This window comes from Drosophila simulans, chromosome X (assembly GCF_016746395.2).
Source record: "Drosophila simulans strain w501 chromosome X, Prin_Dsim_3.1, whole genome shotgun sequence".
Taxonomy (NCBI): domain Eukaryota; kingdom Metazoa; phylum Arthropoda; class Insecta; order Diptera; family Drosophilidae; genus Drosophila; species Drosophila simulans.
The window spans coordinates 19886655-19908113 of NC_052525.2; the positions used below are offsets into that span (position 1 = coordinate 19886655).

The 21459-nt window shown below is 39.4% G+C and overlaps 1 protein-coding gene across 6 annotated transcripts in view; it reads right to left on the bottom strand.

Annotated features, from left to right (window-relative positions):
* Positions 1-20885, bottom strand: part of LOC6726528 (rho GTPase-activating protein gacF) — a 39758-nt gene extending 18873 nt beyond the window's left edge. For 4 of the 6 annotated variants that reach the window (XM_016172300.3, XM_016172304.3, XM_016172302.3 and 1 more), the window contains exons 1-3: positions 20689-20827; positions 19552-19656; positions 2844-3678 (exon numbers count right to left, since the gene is read on the bottom strand). In XM_016172300.3, the coding sequence (XP_016040173.1) occupies positions 2844-3155 (312 nt within the window). In that variant the 5' untranslated portion in view covers positions 3156-3678; positions 19552-19656; positions 20689-20827. Of the gene's footprint in view, positions 1-2843; positions 3679-14572; positions 14816-19551; positions 19657-20688 lie in introns of all 6 variants that reach the window. The other 2 variants (XM_016172303.3, XM_016172306.3) reach the window with 2 other exon arrangements.
* Positions 20886-21459: the final 574 nt, after the last annotated feature.

Genomic DNA, 21459 nt, shown 5'->3' on the forward strand with positions numbered 1-21459 from the left:
GAAATTAAATATTTAAAGCATAAACCATAGACCTATTAATGCGAACGCGACTGTGGGTCGTGAGACCACATTTTGCGAGGAGAGTGTATATTGAATTGAGTCGCCTTGCGAGCGACAAGAAGAAGAAGACGAAAAGAGAGTGTGCGAGTGAGTAAGAGCGGCAAGCGGAGGATGTAATATCAACAAAACAAAAATAAAACGGGCACAAAAAAGTGAAGTGAGCAAAACGCAAATTAGTGCAAAAATAAAAGAGAAAGAGAAGGGAACACTACCGACAATTCAATACCCTAATACATTTATTAAGATAATAGTATTACAATGCTCTTTGCTGTTTTATTAATAGTATTTCTGTAGGGCTGGTTACACTTGATATTGAGGCTGCATTTGATACTGTATGGCATGACGGACTGTTGCACAAACTAAAGATGATTGGAACTCCCATATACCTCATTAAAATAGTTCAAAATTTTTTGACACATCGATACTTTAGCGTTAATTTGGACAGTAGTCAATCTGCTAGACGAATTTTAAATGCAGGTGTGCCACAGGGTTCTGTCTTAGGACCTACATTGTTTAATATTTTTACACACGATATTCCACAAGCTACAAACTGTGTACTTTCACTGTTTGCTGACGACGCCGCTGTCTACAGTGCTGGTTTCTCGTACAGCGAGATAAATCAATCCATGCAGAGTTACTTAAATGAATTAGACATATATTACAAAAAATGGAAAATTAAAATTAACCCTAATAAAACGAATGCTATATTTTTTACAAAAAGAAGGAAACCTCGTTATCTTCCTGATAGACAGTTGCGAATACTAGACTCTCCAATACAATGGGTTGACAACATTCGATATTTGGGTATAATTTTTGATAAAAAACTAACATTTAAATACCACATCAACAACACAATTATGAAAGTTAATAAAATTATTTGCACACTGTACCCTCTAATAAATCGTAAATCTAAATTATCAATATCCAATAAGATCATAATTTTTAAAACAATTTTTAATCCAATATTAATGTATGGGTCACCTGTTTGGGGTAGATGTGCTCAAACTCATATCAAAAAACTTCAAATATGCCAAAACAAGCTGTTAAAATTAATAATGAACTTACCTTATTACACAAACACTAAGTACCTACATATAAAAGTAGGTGTACAAAAAGTTCAACAAAAAATACAATATTAACAATCTTTTGTTTCAAGTCTTAGTTTTTTTAAGTTAGTTGTAAGTCAATTAAGGTTTTTCTTCTCCCTTGTTTTCCTTAATAAATAATAAATATTGTTATACAAAAAACTAAAAACAGGTCAACTAGACATAATTAATAAATATTTCAGATGAAAGCCTTAGCTAAACACTGTAAATACCAAATTATACCATTAGCTTTAATGAAATGTACATATATATATAAGGGATAAAGCACAAATAAATTAAAATTAAAAATTAATAGTATTTTTTTCAATATAAAAATAGCGTCTTATCTTTAAAGTTATAATTTTAAAATCGCATACGGCTTTTATTAATGGACTTGCATAAAGATCTTGCATAAAGACTTGCATGATTTAAAATCAAGGATACTGAAAAGATTGGGAATATCTAAAATATTTTGAAACATATTTTGCAAGCTCATTTTAAATTTTTGTTTATATTATACACAAGATTTCAAGGAGGATCATTTTTAAATATTGAATTTTAACTTTTAGCGCATTCCTTTTGATAAAGTCGAAGTACACCTGGGGATCTTTCGTGCTGGGTATCACCGTCGCTTAAATGAAAAGCAAAAAGAAAGCAGAAAAAGCAAAAGCGGCAATTTGAATAAGTCGCGCGTGCGCAGCGCTCACGTAACGCCAACGCCGACGTCGGCGTCAACTGAGGCAGCGCTTCGGCGCAGTGCGAGAGACAGAAAGAGAGAGTCGTTCACACTGGCTCTCTCACTTGCACTTCCCCTGGGGCCAATAGACACTTGGAAACTTTACAAGTTTAAACAAAATTGTAAACAAAAAATATCGGACTAAAAAATGAAGAATTAAAAATGCACTACATCCATTAGATTTTAAACTGGGTGCTTTTAATGACATTTCTAATTACAAAACTCTACACAAGAATATAGATTCTGCACTGTATATTTAGTTTTACCAAACAAAACTTTTTACGATATATTTTTATAAAAAGAAAAAAATTAAATAGTGAAATTTTTAGAGCATCATAGTTAAAGTGACATAGTTAAATTGACAACATTTTGCACTTTTCAAAAGAATGTACATTAATTCCTAAATAATTCATTTAGAGCTCGAGATACATGAGAAACAATGTAAACTTTCATTGACTGTATTTCATTTTAAATATCTACATTTCATTTATTCACATTTTTTTATTCGGCACCTAGTATATCCCGACCCATTGTGGATACTGTAACCACTATGCGCTGGGTTTTGGACAACCCCTAGCCAGTACCCTCTATTGTCTCTTGATGTATGCTAAGACTCTCTTGGTGCGCTTCGTCACTACTCAGATTCCATTTTATCTATTGGGAAATCCTTTATTTTCTATATACCATACTATCTACTACTACTATCTACAACCTCTAGCCACTACCCTCTATTGTCTCTTGATGTATGCTAAGACTCTCTTGGTGCGCTTCGTCACTACTCAGATTCCATTTTATCTATTGGGAAATCCTTTATATTCTATATATGGTACTATCTACTATCTACTATCATTTATGTTCTTTTTATCCTCTGTTTTCTCTATATTCTTAATAGCTCCTATATTCTCTACATATCCCTTCATCCTCTATCCACTCCCACTATAACCATCATCATCCCTACCCACCTGTGGCCAATTGGTCGATACCGATGCCGCCGTTGCTCCTGTCGCCGTTCCCGATGCGGATGATGATGCCTGGTCATCTTCCGGCGGATAGGCGATGAAGTGGCGCAGCGTGAACCCGAATCCCTGGTTGGGTCGCCGGCGGATGACGATGAGCTTGGGCTGGATGGAGGAGGCGGCCAGGGCGGCGTTGTTGGCCGCTGCAGCCACAGCCGCTGCAGCAGCCGCTGCTGCTGCGGATGCCGCCGCTGCCGGAGTCGCCACCGCTGAGGCTGCCGAATGCGCTGCGGCAGCGCCGTTCGAGTTTTGTAACATTTTGTAGCGGGATACTGTGGTTTGAAGGGGGTGTTGTGTGTGTTTTCGGGTTTATTTCTCTTTGAATTTTGTATTTTCGTGTGTTGTGTTTCGCCTTTTTCTGTTTACACACTCTCCACTCTCCTCTCGCTCTGTTTTAGCGCTCTATCTCTTTCGGTGGCTGCCTGGTGGTTTCGGTTGTTTTTGCCTTTTCTATTTGTCGTGCGGTTGGCTTTTTTTATTACTACGTTATTTTGCTTATTTTTTGGGGGGTTTTTTTTTTGGTGGTCAACCTGTTGGTGGCACCCTCATTTGTGTGACGGTGGGTGGGGTGGCGCTTCACCCCTGGTTCGCCGCTTCTATTTGCTAAACTATTTGAAATTCGCCTTGCGGTTCTTCTCCTCGGGGATTTTCCTTTACATCCTACGATAGGTTGCAAATTTTCGATGTGGCTGCGGCACGAGGCCCATCGTACCGATCGATATTACCATAGTACTGCTACAAACTGCTCTTGCTGATCCATCGATGGGTGAACGGAAATCATCTGCAAAAGCAAAGAAATAAGGGATAGTTAGTTGTTTACTTCGTAATTCTTTCGAAAAAACATATGTAATTACTAAACAAGGAAGTTCACAGACATTGGTCCTTCGAGCCGGATCAACAAAGACAGACCAAAAGCTTTAGTAAAAAGAATTAAAAATATGTTTTAAATGCATCATGACTATCCACGATCTTTAATCACAAATGGGAGTGCAATTGATACATATATATTTTTTACATCTTGTTAAGAACATTTCGTACTTGTTCAGTGAAAAGGTGATCTTATTCCTTAGAATCCATTAAACATGGTCCAAAGCTATCAAATGCTTTTGGCATTCCCGGACTCTTAACCCAATAGTTTCAGCTTTCTGAGGGACAGTAGGGGTTAAAATGCGACGAGGCGTGTTACACTTTTTTGACTTCTCATTTGACGGTCAATGTCCAACACACAAAGCCCCCTAGTTGAATCTGTTTTCGGGTTTTTACTGTATTTTTTATGCATTGTAATTAAAGCCGAAAGAGGTTTTTCGTTTTGTTTTTCCTCGCTTTTTGTGTCTCGAAGGCTTTGTTTCTTTCTTTTTTTCGCCTTTTTGTCCGACTGGCAGTTAAAAGCACTTAACTAACTGTACTTGGGCATATGCGATGACTTTGGGTCGATCGTAATAATGAACACAACTACGATGATATAATGCCGTTTATTATCTCTTTCTTGAAAAATAAAACTGAAATTAAGATGGATACTAAAGCAGAAACCCCCTTCAAAGGCGTTTAGGTTAACGCCCCCTTTTTTGCTCGGCATTCCCAGTTTGACATTTTTGTTTGCTCGATAAGTTATCGTTTTAAATTCAAGCTGAAGATTTAATGTGTAGACCAACTAAAGACGCTAAATATGTAATAATGTTTAAATGCAACCTCGTCGCGAATTACTAATGAATTTTAATGACAACTCCCTGTTTATTTGTTTTCTTGCTCTTTTTTTATATTTTTTTTTATATTTTATATCTGCCTATCTATCAATCTAGAGCTGGCTAAATTTTGAAATTATTTGAGGATACAATAAGATGGAAGTGCGAATTTGTAATTGTTTTATGATGCACACAAATAATTAGTTATTACAAATAAAAAGTTGCGTTTAATTAGCCAAGCGATAAGGTCAAAGTTCAAAGACCCGTAGGGATGTGTGCCCGATTATTGGAAGGATTTAATAGGCTCTATGATTTGCAGTATATATTTTATTGCGATTACTGTTTGGTTTGCCAGCTTTATCTCATTGAACGCAATTAAACAACATAAAGGAGGCAAAAACGACAGCCGCCATAATAATTTGAGCCAGAGCACATGTAATTACCCCCAAACAGATAGACAGACAAAAACAGATTGTTCAGATAGTAGTCTCTATAATTGCCCCATTGTAATTGCATTGTCAAAGTAGTTTCTTTTTGCGAAAGGGGGGAGCTCGAGTGTGTCAAGTCACTCAAGTCAAGGCGATAGACACACAGATAGATAAACCGATTCGACGGCAGATTACTGAAAATGTGTTAAGTTTTGATGGCGAATCGCAGGAAATAGTAAAACACTCTGCTCCGCAGCTACTGTTAGACCTTGGCCGTCCGTCACTAGTAGCAGTACTAATAGAAAAACATCATATAACGACCTATATCAACTTATCAGCGGCGGTACGCCGATAATCCATTTGAAGGTTGGCCGGCGATAGCTGAAAAGTAAAGATATTTTCCATGGAATGGAAAATTTGCCTGACCAGCAGACGATCAGAAGGCATCCTCCTACAATTTATTATATGTAGAAATGTATGTATATTTCTTGATTCCCCAATAAAATGATGTTTCTTTACCTATATCTTTTTAGTTTCCACTTATCTCAGCTCGATTCGATTCTCGGATTCTTGTTTTATTTTCGTTAAGCTCCAGCAATCGAAACCGCCTCCAAAAAAAAAGAAAAAACTCAACTTTGATTGATGTAATTCTGGGCCTTGTTCTTTTTTCTTGCCGTTGTTGAACAGCGTTTTAATACTTTTACCGCTGCTTGGCTCATTACACGCATGTTCTGTCTTTAATCTTGATTTTTTTTATTATTTTACTTGCCACACTGTGATTCTGGGTTTTTATCTTTGCTCTCAACTGTACGTTACCCGTTTTTTCTGTCAAGTTCGATTTCAACTTGCAGTGCAAAATAATCAAGTTAATTGTTATCACACGAATTATTCAGTATAGTCAATAAAAAGCTGGTAACTGAATTGCCTTTTTTGTCGCACTATCAAGTTTTTTTGTTTATTCTGCTCATTAATGTTATATTCCATTATAATCAAGTAGCGCAATAAATTTCGTGAGTTATTTTAGAATTTTAGTTATTAAAGAATTTTATATGGCGCTATATCTTCGTTTCTCACCTATCCCTTTAAAAAAAAAAACAATTTTTTAGTCCGTTAGTCCTGTAGGTTAAACTATATATAAACATAATTTTACTTTAGTTTATTTGCGCCTATATACATACATTGCACTAATTATTATTAGACTAATTAAAAATGTAGAATGTATGTATTTAGAAGCACTATATATATGCATGAGCAAATATTCATAATAAAATTGATTCGCCTTATAACAGGTATTCAATAGTCGAGGCACTAAACATTCGATACCTATGGAAATACGATATTGCCATGCAATATTTATCGAATTCATATGAATCGATCGTTTCAAATTCCTTAACATGTGTAGTGTAAACATCGATCAGCAGAGTAAGGGGTATATGTGGAAGTCAAAGCACTCGAGTACATCTTGATGTACCCATTCACAATGTTAGTATTTAAGTGCATTAAATTTGAAGTTCAAATTAGGAACTAGTAAACAAAGCTCCTGATTACCTAGTAATAAATTATATATCGATAACTGTTTATTTACTTTCAGTTCCACGTTTCCTCTTTTTTAATGAACTGTTTTTTCATTTCTGTTTGCACCGTTCACCTGCCATTACACTTTTTGGGTTATAGCCATTCCCACTCCATATCTGCCGACAGATAAAACCAGAAAAATATATAAAGAGAGACATATGATATATGTGTGCATGATAGCCGATAAACGGCTGGGTCGTATGCCCAACTTGGAATCGATAAACAAAAAACGAAGCACAAACCGAGAAATACACACGCGGGGGCATCCAATTACGTGCAATTACATTTATAAAATTTCTTCGGTTTCTTTCTCTCCTCTCCATTAAACAAAAAACAAAAAGAAATTATAGATAAATACAACTATACGTATACGTATTGACTCCATTTTTATTTCTTTGTCTATCAATTTCGCGGAATGGAAGTCGATAAAAAAGAGCGATATATGTGTCTCTGTATATAAAGCTGACACGAGAGCGAAACAAAAGTACAATGCAAACAAACAGCGATATCAGCGATAAATCATTCATATGCTGGATCTATATAAAAGGCACTTGCACACATATGTATATCTGCAGATATACATCGCTGGGAATCGTCCGATCAGATCGTCGATCGGACCAGGTATTAACCGGCGATTAGCTTCTAATTGAAACGCGTCCAGAAACCAGGAGTCTTTGGAGCATGATAGTTCTTTTGCTTTAAATTGATTTATTTACACATATATTTATGTAGAAATCCTAGTTATTTCAGTTAGTACTCTAAAAACTGCACAACATATTGATTGGATTGCAATGCAATGGGGATTTAAAGGAACTTTGTCTTACAGGGTTGCCAGGGCAACTCGAGGTTTTGGCTGAGAATATTTCGAACGTGAGAACGAAGTTATGTTTCAAAATCATTCACTGGTATTGCACGATCTGTAACCCATTGGAACGCCGACCTAACCCAATTGAATCACACACCTTGTAGGTAACCATACTCGTATCATATCAAAGGTTATCTCTGCGGCGTGTTCACACCTCTCGCCCCACAAATCCGATCGGAATCCATCAAAAAACAAGCCGGGGTAACATGAGAAAGTCGAACCGGAGAATATGGAAAATATTGTGGCAGACGCACATCAAAGACCGATTGCCGATGCGATCGGATTCGACAAACATCACGCCCGTGTATTATGCACACCGAGCCCATATAGCAACCGGTACATAGCTATGTACATATGTATATACCTGTCCATGCGTACATACATAGCATATATGTACATATGTACATCTGTATGTACATACATGTATATATTGATCTGGCCCCTCGTTATCAGGGGGTTAGAGCCCCTTTGGGGTGCTGAGCGAGAGCCATTCAACTTGTTGCCAAGTGTCGCCGCCACCGATTCGGAATCGGAATAGCCGTACACTTATATGTATGGAAACCAGAAAGAAGGCGAAACAGCCCACCAATACACACCGAAAAGGCAATGTACCCAGGCATTCATGTGTCTTGGCCTGGCGTCACTCACAATTTCAATTTCCATTTTATTTACCCTGGAAAATTTCAAGATCCTGGTTATATTGGTTCCGTCCTGATTCGGACTGTCCAACGATTTCTAGAAAGACCACCAAACTCTCTTCGATGGCATTTAGTAATTTCATGAACTATATAGTTATAGTTAGTTTTAAATATAGCAATTTCCCAGCAATGCAAACACTTTTCCTCGATACAAACATTATGCGAATTGTTTTACAGGGTAATATGCTCGTCCAAATCTCGACTGTTTCCGATACTTAATTTTGTTGTATTTTGTTGTTACGTTTATTTTCGAATTGTTTATTTAATGTTCTTGCAGCGTCGTTTGTTTGTTTGTGCTATGTGTTTTATGTCTTTCTTTTTCCTTGCTTTTCCTACCGCCAGCGGGGGGCGGCGATGGGCGGTGGGCGGTGAAAGGCAGTGGGAGTGGCGGGAAAACTGTTGGTCCAGCTGAGCGGAGCAAACGCCTTAATAATCTAATTTCTGACAACTGACGGGCAAATCAATAAATGAAGTGGAAAATGGAAACATTTTCTTCGTCTTCTCTCGCTCTCCTTCTCCTCTGCCTCCGCCAAAAGAGATGGAAAATCGATCGAGCAGGAGAGGGATATACTGGCCAGAGAGAGACAGACAGAGAGCGGGAGAGAGGGAGGGAGCTAGTGCTACCTTGACCTCATTCAACGACCTTTTTATTTGGTGTGAGATGAAAGGGCGAGGGGGTCGAGCTCGGAAAATGGGGAAAACTCTCTGCTTGCGTGCTGAGCTTCTTCTTCCTCGCCATTTCCCAGCGCGCCAGTGTGTGCGTATTTTTGGTGCTTTAGTTGGCTCGTATTATATCATCATTGAATGGTTTGCCGCGGAAATCGAGGAAACCGCGGAACACACAAGGTGGAAACACACAATCCTGGCCGGGTGAAAAAAAAAATAAATAAAAAACAGAAAAGTTCAACAACACTTCCACTTGTCAATTGTTGAAAGACAAATAGACGTGCCTAAAGAATAGCCAACCAAAAATGAAGTGAAAAACAAAAAAATTAGTTCAAGGCAAAGAATAGAAATTAAATAATAGTTTTGGCTCCATGATTTTCTAAGAATAATAGGTTTTAAGAACAATAATAAATTCAACTCGTTCAGCACTTAAATGAATCAATTTTATTCAAAGCATTAGAGGGTTAAAGCTGCAACCTTGTTCTTAAGGTTAATGTTTAACCCACCAAACTTGACTTCTCAAATCATTTCGCAAATATCAATGCAGTTGCATTAATTAAAATGAACCAAAAATAAGTTAATACATGTTTCAATGATTAATAAAGCGACAGAACCCACATATGCATGTGTATTGTTTATTTAAGCCACACGTACATACATATGCATTTGGTTTTTTCAATCATTATCTGAATTCTTCGAGTATGATTAATGATCGTTCGTGTAGATCTTTCTTTTCTGGCTCTTTGACAAATGTAATTTAAGCGAATAAATTCGTGTAAACATTGTCGTCTTCCCATGAGTATTCAGTATTCAGTATTCAGTATTCAGTATTTAGTATTTAGTATTCAGTGCTCAATGACGTAAACATTTGAATAAGCCCACAGATTTTGCCACAAGATTGTGTCATTGAAAAATATAAAAAGGCGGCGCCCAAGGGAAGTTTTATCCGTCAGATCGTCTGACTATTAAAACATTCCCATTACACCCCCCAAAAAAACAGCTTTCTCCGATTGCCATTCGGTTTCGATTGGAAACCATATAGGAAACCAGCCAAGGAGTGAAAAAATACCTAAAAAAACTAGGCACACACACACACCAGCGGATCCAGAATGAATAAACAAACCAAACACTTTTGGAGTAAACAAAAGAACACCAAACGGCAAAAACAGAATATGATATTGTAGCTGATATAGGAACTAAACTTGGGATCCCATGTTGTGCCGTTGGATCCGATGGTTCGTTTCGACCCTTGGAAACAGAAGAAACCGAGCAAGTTTTTAAATTAAAGGGGACGCAGGGGGACTGCCCCAGCCCAAGTCACTATGCTAAAAAACGACCTGCCCCACAACTGCGATTGGCCCCATGCATTTGCAATTATTCATCAGACCCCGCTGACCGACTTAATAGAGAGCTCGTCGAATAGTAAAAGATTGAGGGATTCACAATGGAAGTTGATTTCAAGACAACACAACTATTCTTACTACTAATACTTACTGCTAATAAGCAGCCAAGGGTTATATTATATGATAACAATTTGTCAGCTAAATATGTATATGTCTACATCAATAACACCACTTTCTTTTAGAGTTAAAAAAAAAATAATAAAAAAAACGGCCAAAACGTGAGAGGGAAATATGTACTTCACATCGTTCATATTGCTCATTGACATGGATTCGCCGGAGTTCAATTGGAAGTGAACCCAAATGTCGAATTATCGCAGACACAAGATCTTTGCACTGACTTCGTTTAATGGAGAATGTTCTCCAGTTGCTTGTGTTGTTATTGTGGCAGTTTTCTCCTTTTTTTAAATTTATTTTTATTATTTTTTTTTATTTTGCTGTCTCCCAAAGTTCATTGGTTTCGGTTTTGGTTTTGGTTTTGGTTTTTAATTGAATTTTTTGTTTCGTTACGTGACCATTTGCATGTTGCAACAGCAATTGCCCCACTATGTTCGGCCTCCATTTCTCAGTTTCTCTTCTGTTGGGCTTCAAATTCAAATTACGGAAAAGCCGTACCATACAAAACTAAATTACCGAAAGTTAGTTATTAAATTGCAAAGTCATTTTTCGGTGCATCACAAAACTCAATTAAAGGGGAGGAGCTTCATTATTTTCCTTTGTATCTGTTTTCAATTTTATATGTGAGTAGTTTTAGGCCCTGAACTGAAACTTTGGTGGGGGCTCAAAGTTCGCCGGAGGAGGAGCTGGTTAAACTTGAGGCTTAAAGATTTCCACTTAATGGTGAACAGCATGACTGGACGTTTTGTGGGTCTGGAAAACAAAAAACTACTTAAAAAAAATATAGAACCACCTCCGATCCAAGTTGACGCACTTCTTTGGGGTGGCATAAAAACATTTTCTGCACTATAACTCACAGCACCGTCACCCTTAAACATATGGAAATCCACTACAGTTCGGCTGGTGCATTATTGGTATTATTATCAGATCACTGGCGAACTGAGAGCAAGAAACCCCAGCTTATCCGACACACTTATCATATCAGTTACGAATCCCGAAAGTAATCCCCTAACTGGCTTCCATTCCATACCAATCCATTCCGTTCCGCCTTCTTCCGCCTGGTTTGACAACTTGATGGATGGTTTTCAGCGAACTCTCCAAGGATTATTCCTGACCGATGTAGCAGCAAGCAAGCAATCCGAAAAGTGTTCGATTCCAATGGGATCGTTGCGGGTTGTTTCGGGGTTGACTCTGCTAATCAGCCTGATTGCACTTGGTTCTAATTCCATTGTCTTCCCGGCTTGCACTTTGGTTGGGTTACATAAGGCTCTAAGTCGAAAGCAACAATTTGGAACAATTTTAGAAAAAATCATATTAAATTATGATTTCGGGTTGGTTAAACTGCAATACCTTGATATTATTAAACAATTTCTCAGTTATTTCAAGTTCCAATTCAGTATTTAGTGTGCTTAGATTAGTCTACTTCAGAAGGTTTCGCTACTAGCCGTTTCTCTAGATGACTGTCTCGAGTGTTTACTGTACGGGAAAGCAATGAAAGTCTTAGGGAAAACGTTCACGTATTTTCTAGCTTGAAAACATAAACATACATATGTATGTATGTCCAAAGTGCGCGGGGGTGGTGTATATATACTTTAATTTCATAATGAAGCCTCCAAGTGCATACTTATGTTAATAATAGCAACGGTCTCCGAACTCGCGCACCACCCTCTGGAATCACCCACTTTCGGGCCCAGATTGCATCCACTTTAAAATCCATTTATGACTGAAAAGCAACAAAGGGTGGCGCAAAAAGTTCGGATTGGACTTTCAGCTTTGGCTTCTGGGGGTTTTTCCAGCTCTTTTGGGATCGAGGGTTGGTTGGTTGGTTTCACCCCCCGCGGGGGCCTGGGTGGTTCGGGGATTTCCCCGCCCTGCTCATTTCACGCATGCAAAGGGAATGGGAGTCCCCCCGGTGCTGAAACCCTTCGTAATGAGTATTCAAAATGCAATTCACAGACTAGGGGAGTGTGGATATTGGGATTGGGGGTAAACAGGAAGAGGGTTGCATATGTGTCGCTCGAGGGTTGCAACTTGCAACCAAATGCATAATCCGAAGGATTTATGCAGAGCGACAAAACAGGACATAAAACGAATATCTTCAAATAAAACCAGTATAAAGGAATCAAGATCGATTAATTTGAGAATAAAGTGCCCCTACTTGTTGCCACACTAATAAGAATATGCAACTCTCTTCTAATCTCAGCCTGTTATCAGGCTTATTATTTTTCTCAGTGCAATCAGAGATTAGAGGGCACCCATCGTACCGTATCCCCCCCTTTCAGTATTTATTTTATTTTTTAATGTTTAATTCGGTACAGTTTCGGTTGCAAAGGAAAGGCTTCGGGGCATTTCCTAAATTGGATGCAACTCGGTCTTCCTCCCCCACTAGCACTCTCTCTTTCCCTCGATGAGCCGCCGTCCCTTTCTGCAGTTCAATGCAATTTGCAAATGCAGGAGAAGTGCAGAAGGATGAAGCTGTCTCTCGGAATGCAACAATGATGCACCCCTGCTAGTACAGCTACACGCGTAATAAAGTATTGCGATATTACTAAATAAACACAGGTGTGTGTTCGGTGCATTCGTTTGAAGAGCGCTGCATTGAAACTTTTGAGGCGAGCACAATGGACAAACTTTAGTACTTGGTGCACTTCTTCTGAATAATTGTTGATAATGTTTTAAAGTGAAAGCCCACTGTATTCTTGGCTTTTAAGCCCTGGCTTCCTCGCTTTTTATTTTTTATTTATTATTATTTTTTGTTGTTATTACACAAGGGGAGGACCCAGAAAAAGAAAGAGATGGAGGCGAAGAAGGAGAAGGAGCAGTGGGGAGAAACCGAGGAGCAGAGACAGAGACAGAGAGAGAGAGAGAGAGAGAGAGGGAGAGGGAGACAGTTCAAGGACCAGGCCACAAAACAGGCCGCAAAAAGCATGGCAAACCGGCTTCAGTTTCAGCTTTGAAATCAAGTCACTGCCAAGTCACAGCTACACAGAAAACAATTACTCTACTCTAGTAGTATCCAATTAAAAATTGGTATTTGTATGGGAAAATATTAACATTGCTTAACTACGCTGGGAACATACAAATTTTTGCAGTGTATACATAAAGATACACAAAGACGGCGAAGAAGAAGCAGGAGCTGCAACTTCAAGGCTCCTTGACTTGTCATTGTTGTTGTTGTTATTATTGTTATCTGTCGCATCCTCCGCAAAAGTCGTTACATTGCGAAAGTAGCGAAGACTGAGGGATTCGGAGAGAAAGGAAGAACGAGCGAGAGGGAGGGGAGCAGAAAACCCTGCAGAAGAAACGGAAATTGCACACATAAAGAGATGTTCCCTTTCTCTCGCACCCTGCACTATCCCGCTCCCACCAAGCCAAATTCAAGTATGCACTCAAAAAAAGTGCCCGTATCATAAGAAACTCGCTTTTGAGATACACAATCCGTTTGGCTTGACAGTCAATACTAGCAATTAAACGCGAATTCTTCGGTATCGAAAGAGCAGCATATCTTTTGTCATGTATGATAAAAACCATGGTTCAATCGCTTACAAACAAACCAAGAATGATTAGATTCTGCAATATGCTTTGGCAACTTGTTTCCCTAGAACGCCACTGCCACTTGATATGATTCGACTTTGATTAGATTGCAACAAAGAGTGCCGTGTGCCTAAACGAATTATTTTCCACTGTGCAGCGAGGGATTTTCCCTACTTCACTGCAATAGATGCGAATGCAATTGGCAAAAGCTTTTATCTATTGATTCATTTAAACGCAATTTCCTGTGCGCTCCAAGGGGCATCTGAGCAGCGGGACGAGGCAGGAAATCAAGTTATCTGCAAGATGCAATCCTCGCAGAGTGAATGCAATCTACTTTGCCTGGAATCGAATTGAGATTATTGAATGAGGTGGGAAGGCGCAATGGGCTAAATGACTCAATCGAAATTCCCCAACACTAACTTTCGATCTAAGGCTGCGTTTCTTCTCATAAATGCAACTATGAATTGCTAGCCACAATGGGCAGCAATGTACTAGTTAGTTGTGCTCTGGAGAACTCATTCATAATTCCTTTCGCTTTTGCACTTTCATTCACTCGCGGGAATTACGCGACTCGCCTCCTTGGGCGTGAAGCTTTCCCCTTTCCCGCCCCCCAATACCACACCCCATCCCCATCCCCTTCACCGAATTCTCCCAGCCCGCTGCTCTTGACAATGCCGATCGATATTTGACTGCCCTGCAGCTGTGCTTACCGCCTTTTGTTGTTGCTGCCACTGTCTCGCTCGTTGTCACCGGCGAGCATTAACAGTTAACAGGGCCGGCTACTGTCGCCGTTAAGCATGCACTGAGCGAAAATGTGAGGGAGAAAGTTAACCTCGGTACTTTCGGCCTTGAAAGCTTCTCATTAGACAGCACTGTCATGTTATGTGTTGGAAAACGAAGTGAAGGACTGCATGGGCGTGGCTTAAAACCCCTTAAAAGTGTCTGAAAGCATGCTATAAATAGAAATAAACTACTCGTTAGTCTTATGATTAAAGTGCTCTTCGAAAATATTTCAATTATGTTTTGATCTAAAAAATAAAACAAAGTGTCTAAATGTACGCTAGAGATGAAACTTAACATAAACAAATTTAGTAGCATACTTTCCGGAACCTGTTTTATTAACTTACGATCTGTGTTGTAACGGTTTCTTACACTGCACACCTGGGCGCTGCTTTCTGACTTTGGTCGCTGTAGTCAAGTGCTGTCCTCCAACGCATTTGCGTTCTGTTGTTCTCTGCTATCGCCCAATGCTACTTCACACCCCGTTCCCCCTCACCGCCCCTGCCTCACCCACCGTTTCCACGATACTCTGTTTGTTCAGTTTGTCTGAGTGTTGTACTTTTTTGTTTTTTGTATACCCTAAAGTCATTTGATCCCATGCGCTTTGAGACCAGGTTGGTTTCCACTTCCTCTAAACTTGACAATTATTTGTTAAATCGAACTATTTCTTACTGTTAATTATTCTAGTTTAACAAATGCTACTCAGGCAACGAATATAACAACTTATTCAAAACATTTGAACATCAATGTAAGTTTGAAAGTACTTTTTCGTAAATCCCCTTTTCGTATCGACTCATACTCCTTGGGAGTAAGTGGTAGTGTATTCGAAAAGCTTCCTTACACGATAGCTCAGGCACGGCTGTTGTTTTTCCCTGTGCTGCCGCCTTGCTTTATGATAAGAGGAAACGGCTGGCAGGCAGAAAGCAGAGATAGCACATAGCCGCCCACTCAGCGCCCGTCGCACGTGTCGAAAGCACCCACCACCCACTCCACGGAAGCCAGAGCCAGGCAACCACCCAACCACCCAACCACCCAACGACCCGGCAACCCGAACCACCTAAAACAGAGGCCAGAGATAAAATGACAGCAGCAGCAGGGCCACAATCATCAGGATAATCACAACGCTCGAGTTGATAATGGCGACGTTGATGAGTCTGAAGCTGAGTTGAATCTGGATTCCGGCTACACGTTAATAAATACCCAGATGCAGTTACTTATAAACGGACTTTCAGCTGGATGGATGAATAATAAAGGGAGTGTGTACATTCATTCCAGAATTCATTTACGCGTTCACTTCAGTCTTCATTCGTACGTATATTCACTTAGGACTTCATTAGCCAATTCATTTTATAATTTATTGCGTTCATTGCAGTATTCATTCGTATATTCATTTAAGACTTCATTTGCCAATTCACCACAGAATTTATTTGTATATTCATTCGTTTATCTATTTAAAACACATTTCAGTTTGACTATCAGAGAAAAAGAAACTTGCTGTTTTTGCCCAGTGCCGCAGTGGCTGTCTGCTGACGGACTGCTTCCTGCTGCATTTCCTCGTCGACTCTTCCGGCCTTTGGCTTTTCGATTGGGGCGTGAAATGTAATCACAAGGTGGACAAAGCCCAATCACCAGGCACCCTTTTACCTGCGGAGCCACCTGAGAAAGGCGAGGACACACGGAAGGTGTCCGATTCACCCGACGCTGGTGCCCAGCTAAGTGGTAAACAAGCCAATCCCCAAATCCCAATCAGAGTGCTGCCCCTTCCATTTCCAGTTCCAGCACCACTTCCACTTGCATTTCCATAGCAATTCGTTCGAATGCGAATGCGAGTTCTCGTTACCCCTGCAATTCGCTTGCTCAATTCATTTTTCAAGTACCGCCCGTCTGTTTCTGCAATTGGCTTTAGTTTGCTTTCGGCCAGGCGGCGATGATAAGGCAAAGCAAAGACAATTGCAATTGTTTGCACTTCCCATTTGTCGTCCGTCAATATCAATATCAATATCAATATGAATATTAAAATAAATACTAATCTAGAGCGATGCACCAGTTCGTTCTGACTCTGAAAATGGAGACGTTTGGGATCACTCATGTAGCCACCGAGTGTTTTGATTCGATGCGCATAACAACCCATTTCAATCTATTCAGTACGACTTGCTAATGTCAATACTTTGGTCAGCTAATATCTTGTGGTGCCCAACAAATGTTGTTATAGAATGCCAGCCAAGTGCCTCGGCAACCGATAAAATATGTTAAATATTTTGTGTAACGCTCGGCGAGTTGTTCTTGTTGGCGGCCCCCATTTCCGGTTTTGGCGGGAAAAGGGGGCGGCACTGGGCGGTAACTCGTTCGCTCAACCAAATTCGATTGCTTTCCGTCGCACTTGTTATTGCTCTGCCGCAGTTCCATTTCCACGTTCAGCAGTTTTGCCATTTCATTAGAAACCTATGTACATATGTACATACTTGCTCTTCTGTTATCGCGAAGCGAGAAGAACAAGAGCTCGAAGCCCGAAGACAGTGAATAATAACAAGCGACGACCTTGGCATTCTTTTTTCGAGCAACAACAAATCTGGAGTAGGGCAAAACGAAAAATGAAATAAGTGCAGTGATAGCGTAGCATTTGCATAATCGCCACTGATTTTGGGTACTGTGGGTGTGGGAGTGGGACTTTCGCATCGATCGTCCCTATCAAGCAACTTGAATGGAGAGCATTATTCTGATCTCATCTGTGTGACATTAGTTATGTCATCTCTGTGTTTTCGCCGCCGCTTTCTCGTCATGCGACAGCAGCCACGGCAACAACAACAAGTCTTTAATTCTAGTACTTAAATTGTATAACGTTGTAATTTTCACGCGACTTGCAACAAAGCCCAACAAAGCAACAAAAAGAACAATGGCCAGTCGTTGACAAATGTTTGAGCTTAATTAACCGACGACCAGCAGCAACAACAAGTGACTAATAGATGCAAAAAAAAAATAATAAAAAAAAAATGGGTAAATAAATATGTTAAATCGAAGTGTTGCAAAGCGCGAATTGCATTGCATAAAAGTAAAAAAGACAAGAGATGCTAATTGATTGCTTTTTACGCATATGCTATTTTGAATCTGACTTTCCGGGTGCCCACTGTACAGGTAAAGTGAAGCCTAGTCTGCGGCAACCCCCCTCGACAACTCTCTTCCCTTGAACTCTAATCCCCTCATCCTATCTGCCCCTGACTTCCATTCTCTTTGTACATACATACATATGCATGTATTTATGTATGTTGCGCGGCTTTTTTGGGTGCAGTAATTGCAGTGCATTTAATTTACCATCCCGAACGTGGCCGCCTTGAAACCACGACCAAAACAAAAACAAAAACAAAAACAAAAACAAAACCAATAGCAACAGCAACAGCAATGAGCACACGAAAAGAGTCAACAAAAATATTGTAATAAAAAAGAAGGTTAATCAAGCGGCTTGGCTCGGACCCGAGTTCGTTTCCCCCACTTTGGGTTAAGGCGGCTCGTGCTCGGGCCGCTGCCACCAGGCTTAGAGTTGAGGCAGAAGGTGAAGACAGCGGTTCCCAGGCCCCCAGCCACGTCCCTACACTGAGAGAAAGGCTGGGCCGCTTTACAAAGAAGCGGAGGTGAGCTGGCGAAAAAGGTTGAGATTCTCCGAATCCGAGTCTCAATATAGTTCTATAGTTATTTTTTTAATAATAATTGAATACGTCCGAGTTCGATTTCCTTTCAGTTTCGAGCTCGAGACTTTTGAGAACCCCATGTGAACCCTATTTTTCAGCAAGAGCATTTGTTTCTGCGCGTGTACCTTCAAGGTTTTATGTAATTTTAGTTTGTTGCTGTTTTTTTCCGCGCCCCTCTGGTTTTCTTGTGTTACTTTTGCTTCTTGCGTGTTGACCAAGACACAAAATAAAAAAAAAATTGGAAAACAAAATACAAAATAACATTAGCCCATGGAGAGGCAATAACAGTAACAGTAAAGTTGGGTTTTCTTACAATTCGTGATTCGGTCCGAGCTGGAAATGCCCGTTATTATTGGCCGGCATTCGGGGGGGCAGAAACACGTAATGGATTTAACTATTGTTGCAATAATTGCCAATTGGGCAACGTAATTCTTTGCTCATTACACATAATTATCTATTGACTTTTACCATTTGCAGCAGAGGTGCGTGTGCCCCGATTGTTCATGTCTTTATTTGCCCATTGTCCTCAAGTTGGGGGCAATGTCAACGAAATTAAGTGGCAAAATAGTAAAACAGGACATGGATAAAAAGTTGGGCGAAAGTGCCCGATAATTCCACCGCGAAGTGGGAAATTTGAAAACCGCAGAGTATTGATTGCAAATTACGGGGGTTTCACGAAAATTATCCTGCAATTTTTAAGCGGGCGCTGTATGGCAACATCGTTATAACCAGCAAATAATGCGCTAATTTGGGAATAATTTTAGTAATTAAGTAATTTTCAAAACTTAATCAGACAGTTAAAAATATGAGAGGGTTTTTGAAGTTCGAAAAAGGTTAAAAGGTTTATTTATTGCAATTATTTATCAAAAAATAAAAAGTAATGCTGAAGTTTTAGGAATAAACCAAATTTTTGTATAAGCAAAATGCTTCAAGTCTTCTCTTCGCCTATTCTCTTGCGTTCTCTCTGCGAATTCTTGCAGAAGAAAGAGGCCCAGTAGAAGAGAGAAGGGAGTCTGGAACGTAAACAAAAAAACCTAAAAAGCAGGAAGACAACTTTCGCTGCTGGCGTACAACGGGAAATGGAAGACGTGAAAGATGGGAACAGAGCAAGAGAGCAATAAAGAGAGTGCACAAAACGGGCCGATAAGTGTCGATTCTTCAATTGTTGTACTGTTTAGATTTACACAACATTTTTATAAAATAAACAAAAAGCATATGGTACTTACCAAAAACCAGGAAGATTTTCTTCTCCCTCTCCTCTGGCGATTCTCTTTTACACTTTTTTGTTGCTTCCTTTTTGTATATTTATGATTTCGTTTTAATTTTGCAAACTAGAAAAAACACAACAAAAACGGTGTGGAGCTGATAAGGCGATTTATTGTTTGTTTATTTAAGGACATTCTTCAATTCTTTCCCATTCTTTCCTCTCTTTTCTATTCCTTCTTCTTCTTATCAATGAAATGTGAGTCAGTGGCAGCCAAAAAATCAACAGTAGCGGTCAAAATAATAGCACTTCAAAGGGATTTCTATCTTTTTGATAACTCAAGAAAAGTAGAAAAGATTGCATTCTTTTACTTTCGTGACATAAGATTATTTACTTTAAAGATACCAAAATGTATGTTTTTTTAAACCAATTTTAATTGTCAGTGAACGCGATGCTATTGATACTATTATCATAACCGTAGCTGTTTCTATGTTTTCCTTGTGGATTTTTTTTGTTTTGCTTTATTTTTTGGGTTCTACATGCTGCCGACGCCGCAGTCGGCGTCGCTGCTGGCAGTTTCCTCATGTGGCGCGCACACACGCACATACCGCACACAAAAACACACTCACACACACCTACACGGCTTCACTTCTTTTCCTTCCTTTCGTAATTGCTCCGCTTTTTTGCTTCTTCTTTAAGGTTGCAGCGTGCGGGAAAGAGAAGGGAAGAAAAAGAAACAGCGCGACAATTTTCATTTGGGCCTGTGCAAAAAAACAACAAAAACAGAGTAAAAATCTTTATTTCATGCACGTTGCATTTTGCACTCCAATTTGTTGTTGTTGCCGCTTCAGCTTATGCTTCTTCTTCGCCATTTGACTGTTGCTTTCTTTCGTTGCTGCTGTTGTTGTGGTTGTTGTTTTTGGCGTCGTCGGCGGCGGCGAGCAATAAACTAATTACTTTAACTAGCGAACAACCAAAATGTTTGCCGAATTCGTTGTGTGTTTTCGTTCGCCTTGCATCGCTTCTTGTATTTTTTGGTACGCCTTGCACACATTCATCGCTTGCTTTTTACTTTTTTATTACACTTTTCGCCTTTTCCTTTTCACACAAAAAAAAATTCACGCTATACGTTTGTTGTTGTGGTTGCGCCTGCACTTACGCTGCGTTAATTACTAATGATTCACAATACAATCAAGCGATCGCGCGCGCACCGTCTGCACTTTCGGCCAAATTACAATTAATTAGTTGTGTGTTTTACTCTACTTGTTTTACTTGCTCCGCTTTCCACTCGATTTCGTCCGATGTGATTTTCGAGTGACCAGACCAGTCGAGTAGAGATGGAATACGGCCGATGCCACGCAGGCTATCGATGTTTTCATGCATGGACGTATGTCGATACTTTGCAGCAGCTTATCGGCTAATGCTGCGATATCACCACCGCACAAATCTTTGGTTATTAGTCAACACTGGAGACTATAGATATTGTGAGAAAAAATTTAATATTATTTTTTACCCGCTAACCAGCACTTTATTCAAAAATATTTGCAGTAAAAAGATACAGCAGGCTGAATAAATGCAGGACGAAGAATGGAACATGTATTTTTAAGAATGTATTTGAACTGACCCACACTCTGATATTACGTATAAATATATGTATATAATACTTAATTAGATATATTTTCTTGTATCAAAATTAATTGCGGATCCGAAAAACATTTACTTAAAAGAAAGAAATCCCTAACGTGAAATACTAAAATATTTCCGATGCAATTTACATATTTAAAGAAATTAATCAATTATTCTATAAGTAGTAATATTTCTGCCCAAAGTTAAAGTAAACTACGAAATTAAACTAAGTAACTAACTAAGCGAGACTTAATAAGACTTATTTTGCAAGCCGGCATGTTCTTATAAAAGCCTATTAAATTGC